Genomic DNA, 13,619 nt, shown 5'->3' with positions numbered 1-13,619 from the left:
AACAGAGTGAGACTGTCTCAAATTTTTTTGGCCAGGCGTAGTGGCTCACTCCTGTAATCCCAGCACTTTGGGAGGCTGAGGCGGGTGGATCACAAGGTCGGGAGATGGAGACCATCCTGGCCAACATGGTGAAACCTTGTCTCTACTAAAATACAAAAAATTAGCCCGGCGTGGTGGCGCGAGCCTGTAGTCCCAACTACTCGGGAGGCTGAGGCAGGGGAATAGCTTGAACCCAGGAGGCAGAGGTTGCTTTGAGCCGAGATCATGCCACTGCGCTCCAGCCTGGGCGACAGCGAGACTTTGTCACAAAAAATATATATATATATTAAATCAAAAATAAAAATGATTTTGTTGAACTCAGAGTTTTTTCTTCTTTATAATATGTTGAATCCCAAAAGAAGCTAAGAAGCATTTTCATAGTTTCCCTGAAAATGATTCAACAAAATTTCTATAAATATAAAATTGTATGTAAAAGATCTTGATGGCATTTTATGATCCTTCTTTTATTTTCCTAAGTGGAGGCTGTATTTTTCCATGCATAAGTAAGTAGATGGGGGAAGATAACAAAAATATATATTTTTTGGAAGAATAAAGTCACTTGGAGACAGAAATAGCTTCAGATATTTCAAATTGCAGCAGTATCTGAACCCTCAGATAGTTGCAAGCACTAATGTGATTTTGGTGGGGAGGGGAGCTAAGGGGAATGGATGGAAAAGCATGCATCAAATTGCCATAATTTTTATAGAAATTATTAACCCGGGAGATATGGAAGATATTACTTACCCAGGAGATCAACCCTGGGGGTAAACACCGTATAATTATTTAAGTGTTCTTTTTTTTTTTTTTTTTTTTAACTGTTCGGTTTTCACTCTGATTTCCAGAGGAAACATGGTTTTCATACCAATGCAAGGTGGAAATTTAAGTGTACAGATCAGGGATGTGAAGGATATTCACGTTGTTGTGCGGCAGATCTCTAGAAATTAATTCTGTAACACTGGGCCTCGATGCTCACTAAACACCAATTTCCCTCCCCCCCTCCTGTCCCTGGACAGCCACCTTTCTATTTTGTTTCTGTGATTTTGATGACTTTAGGTACTTCATATGAATGGAATCATATAGCATTTGTCCTTCTATGACTGGCTTATGTTTTCACTTAGTGTAATGTTGTCTGCATTCATCCATGTTGTAGTATGTGTCGGTATTTCCTTCTTTGTAAAGGTGGCGTAATATTTCATTGTATGTGTATGCCACATTTTGCTTATCCATTCATTCCTCTGTGACCCCTTGGGTTGCGTTCGCCTCTTGGTAATGGTGAGTGATGTGGCAGCTAACATGAGAGTGCAGATGTCTCTTGGGGATCCTGCTTTAAATGCTTCTGGGTTCATACCCACAAGTGGGTTGTTGGATCATATGGTCATCTTTTCTCTTTTCATGCAGAGCGAGCTTTTTCCAAGAGTAGCAGGTGCTGCGAGAATCTCATTCCTACTGTGTGGGTCCTGCTTTCATTTCCTATTCTCTCTCCCCTCAAAACCCCTGAAGTATAGCATACCTATACACACCCATTCGGATGATCTTTCCCTGAGGGATGGCTTTACAGGTGTTATCACCACAGCGTCTCTGCTGTTGCCCCAGGAAACGTTCCGTGTCCTCAGAGCTCCCAAACACCAGATTTGTTTGATGCAATTTCATTTGTGGGCATGCATCCCTGTGTTCACAAGCACCTTACTCCAAAAGGCTGTTGTTTGCCTAAGCCTTGTTTCTGTCCAGGCCTGAGAAAACAAAGTTCCCAGAGGAGGAAGAGGTGCTGTGCTTGTCACCGTCCACCACTAAGCAGGAATGGGACACAAATGTGTCTCCACGTTGTGGGCAGCATGTCAAGTAGTGGAGTATTTGCAGACTCTGTTGATGATGACACAGTAAGAAGTGTTCGCCATGTGCCCAGCACACGGACATGCTGTATGTGTTCGTCTGTAAGATGGCGTTTTCCCGTGCAGTGCACTCTGACACTTAACATTCTGTTCCCCGCTTTTTTCAGGCTTTTGTTTTTAGCATTAGCTGCAGCCCACTATGTTGATGTCCTGCTTGGGTTTGTAGCAATTTGGCAAGTAGCTGTGAAGAGCTTGCTCTCTGGAGCATGTCTGTTGGAGCTGGAGTTTGGCTTTGCCTCTTAGTAGGTGGGTGACTGTGAGCCATTTAAGGAGCCTGGGCCTCAGTTTCCCTTTTCCGAAAACGGGATAGTATACTACTACCTCACATAACTGTCAAGAAGAATAAATGAGGCTGGACGCAGTGGCTCATGCCTGTAATCCCAGCACTTTGGGAGGCCAAGGCGGCCGAATCACTTCAGGTCAGAAGTTCAAGACCAGCCTGGCCAACATGGTGAAACGCCCATCTCTACTCCCAGCTACTTGGGAGACTGAGGCAGGAGAATTGCTTGAACCCGGGAGGTGGAGGCTGCAGTGAGCCAGAGATTGTGCCATTGCACCCCAGCCTGGTGACAGAGCAAAACTCTGTCTCAAAAAAAAATTAAAAAAAAAATAAATAAAAGAGCGAGTAGATGTGGAGGGCTTAGAAGAGCTCCTGGCATAAAGTGACTTGTCACGGCATATTGGCCAGTTGTTACACTGACCTTGACACTCACTCTTCCTCCTTTTCACTTTGTTGTTATCTGGATTCTGTGTGGCTTCTGCCCTCCTCTGCTGTTGACTTTCCCAGCATGGTGAGACTGTGTGTGAAACCCTCCAGTGCCTAAGCTTATAGACTCTGTGGACAGGAGGAGGCCAGAAGTTCAAATGCATCAAGAGGTCTTGTTAGTGCAGTGGCCACTGCATTCCCTTTTCTTTTTTAGCCAACCTGGAATTCGGAGTTTGAGCTCTGAACGAGGGAGACCTGGGCTGGTGTGGTGTGGGGTGGAGTGGTGCGGTGCGGAGCTGTGCAGTGTGAGCTGGTGTGTGGTGAGTGGAGTGGAGCGGTGCGGAGCTGTGCAGTGCGAGCTGGTGTGGGGTGGTGCAGAGCTGTGCAGTGTGAGCTGGTGTGGAGTGAAGTGGTGCGGAGCTGTGCAGTGTGAGCTGGTGTGGGGTGAAGTGGTGCAGAGCTGTGCCGTGTGAGCTGGTGTGGTGTGGGGTGGTGCAGAGCTGTGCAGTGTGAGCTGGTGTGGGGTGGTGCAGAGCTGTGCAGTGTGAGCTGGTGTGGTGTGGGGTGGTGCAGAGCTGTGCCGTGTGAGCTGGTGTGGGGTGGAGCGGTGCGGAGCTGTGCAGTGTGAGCTGGTGTGGAGTGGAGTGGTGTGGAGCTGGTGTGGAGTGGAGTGGAGCGGAGCTGTGCAGTGTGAGAGTGGTGGTGGTGTGCAGTGTGGAGCGGTGCGGAGCTGTGCAGTGTGAGCTGGTGTGGAGTGGAGTGGTGTGCGGAGCTGTGCAGTGTGAGCTGGTGTGGTGTGGAGTGGCTGTGCAGTGTGAGCTGCGGTGCGGTGTGCAGCTGTGCAGTGTGAGCTGGTGTGGAGTGGTGCGGGTGCAGTGGAGCTGTGCAGTGTGAGTGGTGCGGAGCTGCGCAGTGTGAGTGGTGGGTGGAGTGGTGTGGAGCTGTGCAGTGTGAGCTGGTGTGGAGTGGAGTGGTGTGGAGCTGTGCAGTGTGAGTGTGGGGTGAAGTGGTGCGGAGCTGTGCAGTGTGAGCTGGTGTGGGGTGAAGTGTGCAGAGCTGTGCCGTGTGAGCTGGTGTGGTGTGGGTGTGGTGCAGAGCTGTGCAGTGTGAGCTGGTGTGGGGTGGTGCAGAGCTGTGCAGTGTGAGCTGGTGTGGTGTGGGGTGGTGCAGAGAGCTGTGCCGTGTGAGCTGGTGTGGAGCGGTACGGAGCTGTGCAGTGTGAGCTGGTGTGGAGTGGAGTGGTGCGGAGCTGTGCAGTGTGAGCTGGTGTGGAGTGGAGTGGTGCGAGCTGTGCTGTGTGAGCTGGTGTGGAGTGGAGCGGTGCGGAGCTGTGCAGTGTGAGCTGGTGTGGGGTGTGCGGAGCAGTGTGAGCTGTGGTGTGGAGTGAGTGGTGTGGAGCTGTGCAGTGTGAGCTGGTGTGGAGTGGAGTGGTGTGGAGCTGTGCAGTGTGAGCTGGTGAGCTGGTGTGGGGTGAAGTGGTGCGGAGCTGTGCAGTGTGAGCTGGTGTGGGGTGAAGTGGTGCGGAGCTGTGCAGTGTGAGCTGGTGTGGAGTGGTGCGGAGCTGTGCAGTGTGAGCTGGTGTGGAGTGAAGTGGTGCGGAGCTGTGCAGTGTGAGCTGTGTGGTGCGGAGCTGTGCAGTGTGAGTGGGTGTGGAGTGGTGCGGTGCGGAGCTGTGCAGTGTGAGCTGGTGTGGAGTGGAGTGGTGTGGAGCTGTGCAGTGTGAGCTGGTGTGGAGTGGAGCGGTGCGGAGCTGTGCAGTGTGAGCTGGTGTGGAGTGGAGTGGTGTGGAGCTGTGCAGTGTGAGCTGGTGTGGAGTGGAGCGGTGCGGAGCTGTGCAGTGTGAGCTGGTGTGGGGTGCGGAGCTGTGCAGTGTGAGCTGGTGTGGGTGAGTGGTGTGGAGCTGTGCAGTGTGAGCTGGTGTGGAGTGGAGTGGTGCGGAGCTGTGCAGTGTGAGCTGGTGTGGAGTGGAGTGGTGTGGAGCTGTGCAGTGTGAGCTGGTGTGGAGTGGAGCGGTGCGGAGCTGTGCAGTGTGAGCTGGTGTGGAGTGGTGCGGAGCTGTGCAGTGTGAGCTGGTATGGAGTGGAGCGGTGCGGAGCTGTGCAGTGTGAGCTGGTGTGGAGTGGTGCGGAGCTGTGCAGTGTGAGCTGGTGTGGAGTGGTGCGGAGCTGTGCAGTGTGAGCTGGTGTGGAGTGGAGCGGTGCGGAGCTGTGCGGTGTGAGCTGGTGTGGGGCGGTGCAGAGCTGTGCTGTGTGAGCTGGTGTGGTGTGGAGTGGTGCAGAGCTGTGCAGTGTGAGCTGGTGTGGGGTGAAGTGGTGCGGAGCTGTGCAGTGTGAGCTGGTGTGGTGTGGGGTGGTGCGGAGCTGTGCAGTGTGAGCTGGTGTGGGGTGGAGTGGAGCTGTGCAGTGTGAGCTGGTGTGTGGAGCGGTGCGGAGCTGTGCAGTGTGAGCTGGTGTGTGGAGTGGTGCGGAGCTGTGCAGTGTGAGCTGGTGTGGAGTGGAGCGGTGCGGAGCTGTGCAGTGTGAGCTGGTGTGTGGAGTGGTGCGGAGCTGTGCAGTGTGAGCTGGTGTGGGGTGGAGCGGTGCAGAGCTGTGCAGTGTGAGCTGGTGTGGTGTGGGGTGGTGCGGAGCTGTGCAGTGTGAGCTGGTGTGGTGTGGAGTGGTGCAGAGCTGTGCAGTGTGAGCTGGTGTGGGGTGGAGTGGAGCTGTGCAGTGTGAGCTGGAGTGGTGCGGAGCTGTGCATGTGAGCTGGTGTGGAGCGGTGTGGAGCTGTGCAGTGTGAGCTGGTGTGTGGAGCGGTGCGGAGCTGTGCAGTGTGAGCTGGTGTGTGGAGTGGTGCGGAGCTGTGCAGTGTGAGCTGGTGTGGTGTGGAGTGGTGCGGAGCTGTGCAGTGTGAGCTGGTGTGGTGTGGAGTGGTGCGGAGCTGTGCAGTGTGAGCTGGTGTGGGGTGGTGCGGAGCTGTGCAGTGTGAGCTGGTGTGGAGTGGTGCGGTGCGGAGCTGTGCAGTGTGAGCTGGTGTGGGGTGGTGCGGAGCTGTGCATGTGAGCTGGTGTGGGGTGGAGTGGTGTGGAGCTGTGCATGTGAGCTGGTGTGGGGTGGAGTGGTGTGGAGCTGTGCATGTGAGCTGGTGTGGAGTGCAGAGCTGTGCAGTGTGAGCTGGAGTGGTGCGGAGCTGTGCAGTGTGAGCTGGAGTGGTGCGGAGCTGTGCAGTGTGAGCTGGAGTGGTGCGGAGCTGTGCAGTATGAGCTGGTGTGGAGCGGTGCGGAGCTGTGCAGTGTGAGCTGGTGTGGAGTGCAGAGCTGTGCAGTGTGAGCTGGAGTGGTGCGGAGCTGTGCAGTGTGAGCTGGAGTGGTGCGGAGCTGTGCAGTGTGAGCTGGTGTGGGGTGGAGTGGTGCGGAGCTATGCAGTGTGAGCCGGTGTGGTGTAGAGTGCTTTGGTGTAGAGTGGTGTGGTGTGGCGTGGTTTGGTTTGGTGTGGTATGGTATGTGATGTGTGGTGTAGAGCAGTGTGTGATGTATGGTGTTGTGTGGAGCAGTGATGTGATGTGTATGGTTTGGTGTGTTTGGAGTAGTGTGATGTGTGTGGAGTGGAGCAGTCTGATGTGTGGTATGTTGTGTGTGTGGTGTGTTGTGTGGGGTGTGGAGTGGTGTATGGTGTGGTTTGGTGTGGAATGGTGTGTGGCGTGTTGTGTGGAGTGGTGTGGCATGGTGTGTGTGTGGAGTGTGTGATGTGTGTATGTGGAGTGGTGTGTGTGGTTTGGTGTGAAGTGGTGTGGTGTGTGTGGTGGTGTATGGTGTGCTGTGGTTTTGTGTGTGTGCCGTGGTGTGTGTTGTGTGGAGTGGTGTGGCATGGTGTGGTGTGTGGTTTGGTGTGGAGTGGCATGGTGTGGTGGTGTGTGGAGCAGTGTATGGTGTGGTATGTGATGTGTGTGTTGTGTGGTGTGATGTGGTTTGGTGTGGAGTGGTGTGTGTGGTTTGGTGTGTGTGATGTGGAGTGGTGTGTGGTGTGGAGTGTGTGTGGTGTGGAGTGGTGTGTGTGTGGTGGAGTGTGGGTGGTGTGTGTCGTGGTGTGGTTTGATGTGAAGTGGTGTGGTTAGGTGTGGAGTGGTGTGTGTGGTGTGGAGTTGTGGCGTGGTGTGGTTTGGTGTGGAGTGGTGTGTGGTGTGGTCTGGTGTGGTGTGGAGTCATATGGTGTGTAGTGTGTGTGGTGTGTGTGTGATGTGGAGTGGTGTGTGTGGGGTGCGGAATGGTGTGTGTGGTGTGGGTGGTGTGGAGTGGTGTGCGTGGTGTGTTGTGGCGTGGTGTGGTTTGGTGTGTGTGGTGTGGTTTGGTATTGTGTGGAGTCATGTGTGTAGTGTGTGTGGTGTGGAGTCATGTGGTGTGTGGTGTGGAGTGGTGTGTGTGGGGTGTGTGGAGTGGTGTGGGTGGTGTGGAGTGGTGTGTGTGGTGTGGAGTTATGGCGTGGTGTGGTTTGGTGTGGTGTGTGGTGTGTGTGGTGTGGTCTGGTGGTATGGTGTGGAGTGGTGTGTATGTGGTTTGGTGTGGTATGTCGTGTGTGGTGTGTGGTGTGTGTCATGTGGTTTGATGTGTGTGTGGTGTGGTGTGTCGTGGTGTGGTGTGGTTTGGTGTGGTGTGTGTGGTGTGTTGTGTGTGGTGTGTCGTGGTGTGGTTTGGTGTGTGTGGTGTGGTGTGGTGTGGTTTGGTGTGGTGTGAGGTGTGTCGTGTATGTGGTGTGTGTGTCGTGGTGTGGTTTGGTGTGGAGTGGTGTGAGGTGTGTCGTGTGTGTGGTGTGGTGTGGTTTGATGTGTGTTGTGGTGTGGTTTGGTGTGGAGTGGTGTGTCGTGTGTGTGGTGTGGTGTGCGGTGTGTGGTGTGTGCGGTGTGGTGTGTGTGTGGTGTGGTTTGATGTGGAGTGGTGGGCGGTGTGGTGCGGTGTGTGTGTGTGGTGTGGTGTGTGTGTGTGGTGTTGTGTGTGTGTGGTGTGGTTTGGTGTGGAGTGGTGTGCGGTGTGTGGTGTGTGTGGTGTGTGTGTGTGGTGTGGTTTGATGTGTGTGTGGTGTGGTTTGCTGTGGAGTGGTGGGCGGTGTGGTGTGGTGTGTGTGTGTGGTGTGGTTTGATGTGTGTGTGGTGTGGTTTGGTGTGGACTGGTGTGCGGTGTGTGGTGTGTGTGTGGTGTGGTTTGATGTGTGTGTGGTGTGGTTTGGTGTGGACTGGTGTGCGGTGTGTGTGGTGTGGTGTGTGTGTGGTGTGGTTTGGTGTGGACTGGTGTGCGGTGTGTGGTGTGGTGTGTGTGTGGTGTGGTTTGATGTGTGTGTGTGGTGTGGTTTGATGTGGTGTGTGTGGTGTGGTTTGCTGTGGAGTGGTGGGCGGTGTGGTGTGGTGTGTGTGTGGTGTGGTTTGGTGTGGACTGGTGTGCGGTGTGTGGTGTGGTGTGTGTGTGGTGTGGTTTGATGTGTGTGTGGTGTGGTTTGGTGTGGACTGGTGTGTGGTGTGTGGTGTGGTGTGTGTGTGGTGTGGTTTGATGTGTGTGTGGTGTGGTTTGGTGTGGACTGGTGTGCGGTGTGTGGTGTGGTGTGTGTGTGGTGTGGTTTGATGTGTGTGTGGTGTGGTTTGGTGTGGACTGGTGTGCGGTGTGTGGTGTGTGTGGTGTGTGTGTGGTGTGGTTTCGTGTGGACTGGTGTGCGGTGTGGTGTGGTGTGTGTGTGGTGTGGTTTGGTGTGGAGTGGTGTGGTGTGTGTGTGGTGTGGTTTGATGTGTGTGTGGTGTGGTTTGGTGTGGAGTGGTGTGCGGTGTGGTGTGTGTGTGGTGTGGTTTGATGTGTGTGTGGTGTGGTTTGGTGTGGAGTGGTGTGCGGTGTGGTGTGCAGTGTGGTGTGTGTATGGTGTGGTTTGGTGTGGAGTGGTGTGTGGTTTGGTGTGGAGTGGTGGGCGGTGTGGTGTGTGTATGGTGTGGTTTGGTGTGGAGTGTGTGTGGTGTGGAGTGGTGTGCGGTGTGGTGTGTGGTGTGTGTGTGGTGTGGTTTGATGTGGTGTGCGTGGTGTGGTTTGGTGTGGAGTGGTGTGGTTTGGTGTGGAGTGGTGTGTGTGGTGTGGTTTGGTGTGGAGTGGTGTGCGGTGTGGTGTGTGTGTGGTGTGGTTTGATGTGGTGTGTGTGGTGTGGTTTGCTGTGGAGTGGTGGGTGGTGTGGTGTGCAGTGTGGTGTGTGTATGGTGTGGTTTGGTGTGGAGTGGTGTGTGGTTTGGTGTGGAGTGGTGGGCGGTGTGGTGTGTGTATGGTGTGGTTTGGTGTGGAGTGGTGTGTGTGGTGTGGTTTGGTGTGGAGTGTGTGTGGTGTGGAGTGGTGTGCGGTGTGGTGTGTGGTGTGTGTGTGGTGTGGTTTGATGTGGTGTGCGTGGTGTGGTTTGGGTGGTGGAGTGGTGTGGTTTTTGGTGTGGAGTGGTGTGTGTGGTGTGGTTTGGTGTGGAGTGGTGTGCGGTGTGGTGTGTGTGTGGTGTGGTTTGATGTGTGTGTGTGTGGTGTGGTTTGCTGTGGAGTGGTGGGTGGTGTGGTGCGGTGTGAGGTTGCTGATTGGTCCTCTGGGTGCCCAGAACCTCCGCTGTGTCGGGCAGGAGGAAGCAGGGCCTGGTTGGCGCTCTCCTGGAGGAGCTGCGTTTCCTGAGCTGGAGTGGAGTCCGGACCCGCTGGCTTTTGCTCGGGTCCAGAGGTGGCTGATCTCTAGGTCAGGCTGTTCCTTTTCAGCAGCAGACACGGGAGGGTCCAGGCCAAGCACTGAGCGCCAGCGGCACTGGGTTGGGGAGGGCGGCCCCATCTTTGGTTTCCATCGCATGTGGCTGTCAGGCTGAGGTGTTGGTTTGGGTGTTTCATGCGTGTGTATCTTCCTTGCAGGCGGTGTTGGTGAATAACATCACCACAGGCGAGAGGCTCATCCGAGTGCTGCAAGGTAAGTTCCGCTCGCTCCTCCACGCCAGGCGCTGTTTTTAGGAGGAAGCTCTATTTCTCTCGTTCTTCTCTAGGCCCAGGTGGGTCTCCATGATAATCTCATGGCAGATAGTATCATGAGTCACTGAGCAATCTTTATTCTTTTTGCCTAACTCTATCTCATTAAGAGACTTTTCCTTTTAAAACAATATTGCCAAATACATTGCAAGCTGTTAGATACAGAAGAGTTCAGAATGTCACTCATGAATGTGTTAAGAAATAGAAATAGTACTTACGACAGGCACATGCTCTGTTACATATACACATGGTATACATGTGACCTGTGAATTGGGTCATGCTGAATTTCAATTGCATGAAACTTGGAAAACCTGTCCAGCACAATTTAGTTCCCCCTCTTTGCTCCTGTGACTCCACTTGGCAGCTGGGGATTGGTTTTCCTTTGAGTCCTTCTGAAGCAGCCACGGGGCGGGAAATGGGGTGCTGTCCTTTGTCGAGGGGTGGGCTCCTCCTTCCTCTGTGACAGGAGGGTCAGCCAGGTCCATACTGTTGGGCTACATCATCTGTTGGGTTGAATAATTTTTACTCTAAAAGTGTGGCTACTGGGAAGTTAAAAATTCCCTATACAACTTGCATTAGAGTTCTTTTGATCATTGCTGGTTTAGAGTTCTAGTTCTAAGTCAGGTTCTAAGAATATTAGAAAGTCTTATGTGAAAAGGAGTCACTTTGTGAAATGTGTTTGGGGGAAACATAGGGTTACACAGAGTTGAAGAGGCTGCCTGGCTGCGGGGCTGAGGGTAGGGGGGTATCACGTAAAGGTTCAGTTGGACAGCAGTTTTGATAGAGCATACATGTTGAGTAACTCCACCAAAGTCAACACAGGGAACATATTCATCACCCCCAAAAGTTTGCTTGTGTGCCGTGGTGATCCGTTTTCCTCAGGCAGCCTCTGGTCTGCCATGTAGACTAGTTTGCATTTTAAATAATTGGATGCATGCCCAAGATTCATAAAGCAAGTCCTTAGAGACCTACAAAGAGACTTAGACTCCCACACAATAATAATGGGAGACTTTAACACCCCACTGTCAACATTAGACAGATCAACGAGACAGAAAGTTAACAAGGATATCCAGGAATTGAACTCAGCTCTCCACCAAGCGGACCTAATAGACATCTACAGAACTCTCCACCCCAAATCAACAGAATATATTCTTCTCAGCACCACGTCACACTTATTCCAAAATTGGCCACATAGTTGGAAGTAAAGTACTCCTCAGCAAATGTAAAAGAACAGAAATTAAACTGTCTCTCAGACCACAGTGCAATCAAACTAGAACTCAGGACTAAGAAACTCAATCAAAACCGCTTAACTACATGGAAACTGAACAATCTGCTCCTGAATGACTACTGGGTAAATAACAAAATGAAGGCAGAAATAAAGATGTTCTTTGAAACCAGTGAGAATAAAGACACAACATACTAGAATCTCTGGGACACAAAGCAGTGTTCAGAGGGAAATTTGTAGCACTAAATGCCCACAGGAGAAAGCAGGAAAGATCTAAAATAGACACCCTAACATCACAGTTAAAAGAACTAGAGAAGCAAGAGGAAACACATTCAAAAGCCAGCAGAAGGCAGGAAATAGCTAAGATTAGAGCAGAACTGAAGGGGATAGAGACACAAAAAACCCTTCAAAAAATCAATGCATCAAGGAGCTGGTTTTTTGAAAAGATCAACAAAATTGATAGACTGCTAGCAAGACTAATAAAGAAGAAAAGAGAGAAGAATCAAATAGACGCAATAAAAAATGATAAAGGGGATATCACCACCGATCCCACAGAAACACAAACTACCATCAGAGAGTACTATAAACACCTCTACCCAAATAAACTAGAAAATCTAGAAGAAATGGATAAATTCCTGGACACATACACCCTCCCAAGACTAAACCAGGAAGAAGCTGAATCCCTGAATAGACCAATAACAGGTTCTGGAATTGAGACAATGATTAATAGCCTACCAACCAAAAAAGTCCAGGACCAGACGGATTCACAGCCGAATTCTACCAGAGGTACATAGAGGAGCTGGTACCATTCTTTCTAAAATTATTCCAATCAATTGAAAAAGAGGGAATCCTCCCTACCTCATTTTATGATGCCGACGTCATCCTGATGCTAAAGCCTGACAGATACAACAAAAAAAGGGAATTTTAGACCAATATCCCTGATGAACATCGATGCAGAAATCCTCAATAAAGTACTGGCAAACTGAATCCAGCAGCACATCAAAAAACTTATCCACCACGATCAAGTTGGCTTCATCCCTGGGCTGCAAGGCTGGTTCAACATATGCAAATCAATAAACGTAATCCAGCATATAAACAGAACCAAAGACAACCACATGATTATCTCCATAGATGCAGAAAAGACCTTTGACAAAATTCCACCGCTTTTCATGCTAAAAACTCTCAATAAACTAGGTATTGATGGGACGTATCTCAAAATAATAAGAGCTATTTATGACAAACCCACAGCCAATATCATAGTGAATGGGCAAAAACTGGAAGCATTCCCTTTGAAAACTGGCACAAGACAGGAATGCCCTCTCTCACCACTCCTATGCAACATAGTGTTGGAAGTTCTTGCTAGGCCAATCAGGCAGGAGAAAGAAAGGGTATTCAGTTAGGAAAAGAGGAAGTCAAATCGTCCCTGTTTGCAGATGACATGATTGTATATTTAGAAAACCCCATCATCTCAGCCCAAAATCTCCTTACGCTGATAAGCAACTTCAGCAAAGTCTCAGGATACAAAATCAATGTGCAAAAACCACAAGCATTCCTATACACCAATAACAGACAGAGAGCCAAATCATGAGTGAACTCCCATTCAAAATTGCTTCAACGAGAATAAAATACCTAGGAATCTAACTTACAAGGAATGTGGAGGACCTCTTCAAGGAGAACTACAAACCACTGCTCAGTGAAATAAAAGAGGACACAAACAAATGGAAGAACATTCCATGCTCATGGATAGGAAGAATCAATACGTGAAAATGGCCATACTGCTCAAGGTAATTTATAGATTCATTGCCATCCCCATCAAGCTACCAATGACTTTCTTCACAGAATTGGAAAAAACTACTTTAAAGTTTATATGGAACCAAAAAGCCTGCATTGCCAAGTCAATCCTAAGCCAAAAGAACAAAGCTGGAGGCATTAATGCTACCTGACTTCAAACTATACTACAAGGCTACAGTAGCCAAAACAACATGGTACTGGTACCAAAACAGAGGTATAGACCAATGGAACAGCATAGAGCCCTTGGAAATAATACCACATATCTACAGCCATCTGATCTTTGACAAACCTGACAAAAACAGGAAATGGGGAAAGGATTCCCTATTTAATAAATGGCGCTGGGAAAACTGGCTAGCCATATGTAGAAAGCTGAAACTGGATCCCTTCCTTACATCTTATACAAAAATTAATTCAAGATGGATTAAAGACTTAAATGTTAGACCTAAAGCCATAAAAACTCTAGAAGAAAACCTAGGCAATTCCATTCAAGACATAGGCATGGGGAAGGACTTCATGACTAAAACACCAAAAGCAATGGCAGCAAAAGCCAAAATAGGCAAATGGGATCTAATTAAACTAAAGAGCTTCTGCACAGCAAAAGAAACTACCATCAGAGTGAACGGGCAACCTGCAGAATGGGAGAAAATCTTTGCAATCTACCCAAATGACAAACGGCTGATATCCAGAACTTACAAAGAACCTAAACAAATTTAGAAGAAAAAAAATCAAATAATCCCATCAAAAAGTGGGCAAAGGATTTGAAGGGTCTACTTCTCCAAAGAAGACATTTATGCAGCCAACAGACACATGAAAAAATGCTCATCATCACTGGTCATCGGAAAAATGCAAATCAAAAACACAATGAGATACCATTTCACAGCAGTTAGAATGGCGATCATTAAATAGTCAGGAAACAACAGGTGCTGGAGAGGATGTGGAGAAATAGGAACGCTTTTATGCTGTTGGTGGAGTGTAAACTAGT

General features: G+C 50.4%; 1 protein-coding gene across 2 annotated transcripts in view; it reads left to right on the top strand.

Moving 5' to 3' along the window:
* GOLM1 (golgi membrane protein 1) overlaps positions 1–13,619 on the top strand; it is a 76,587-nt gene that overhangs the window by 41,419 nt on the left and 21,549 nt on the right. For both annotated transcript variants that reach the window (XM_050760956.1, XM_050760955.1), the window contains exon 4: positions 9,511–9,565. In XM_050760956.1, the coding sequence (XP_050616913.1) occupies positions 9,511–9,565 (55 nt within the window). The remainder of the gene's footprint in view (positions 1–9,510; positions 9,566–13,619) is intronic.

The sequence above is a fragment of the Macaca thibetana genome, chromosome 15 (assembly GCF_024542745.1).
Source record: "Macaca thibetana thibetana isolate TM-01 chromosome 15, ASM2454274v1, whole genome shotgun sequence".
In the NCBI taxonomy this organism is placed as follows: domain Eukaryota; kingdom Metazoa; phylum Chordata; class Mammalia; order Primates; family Cercopithecidae; genus Macaca; species Macaca thibetana.
This window is presented reverse-complemented; position numbering and strand designations above follow the sequence as displayed.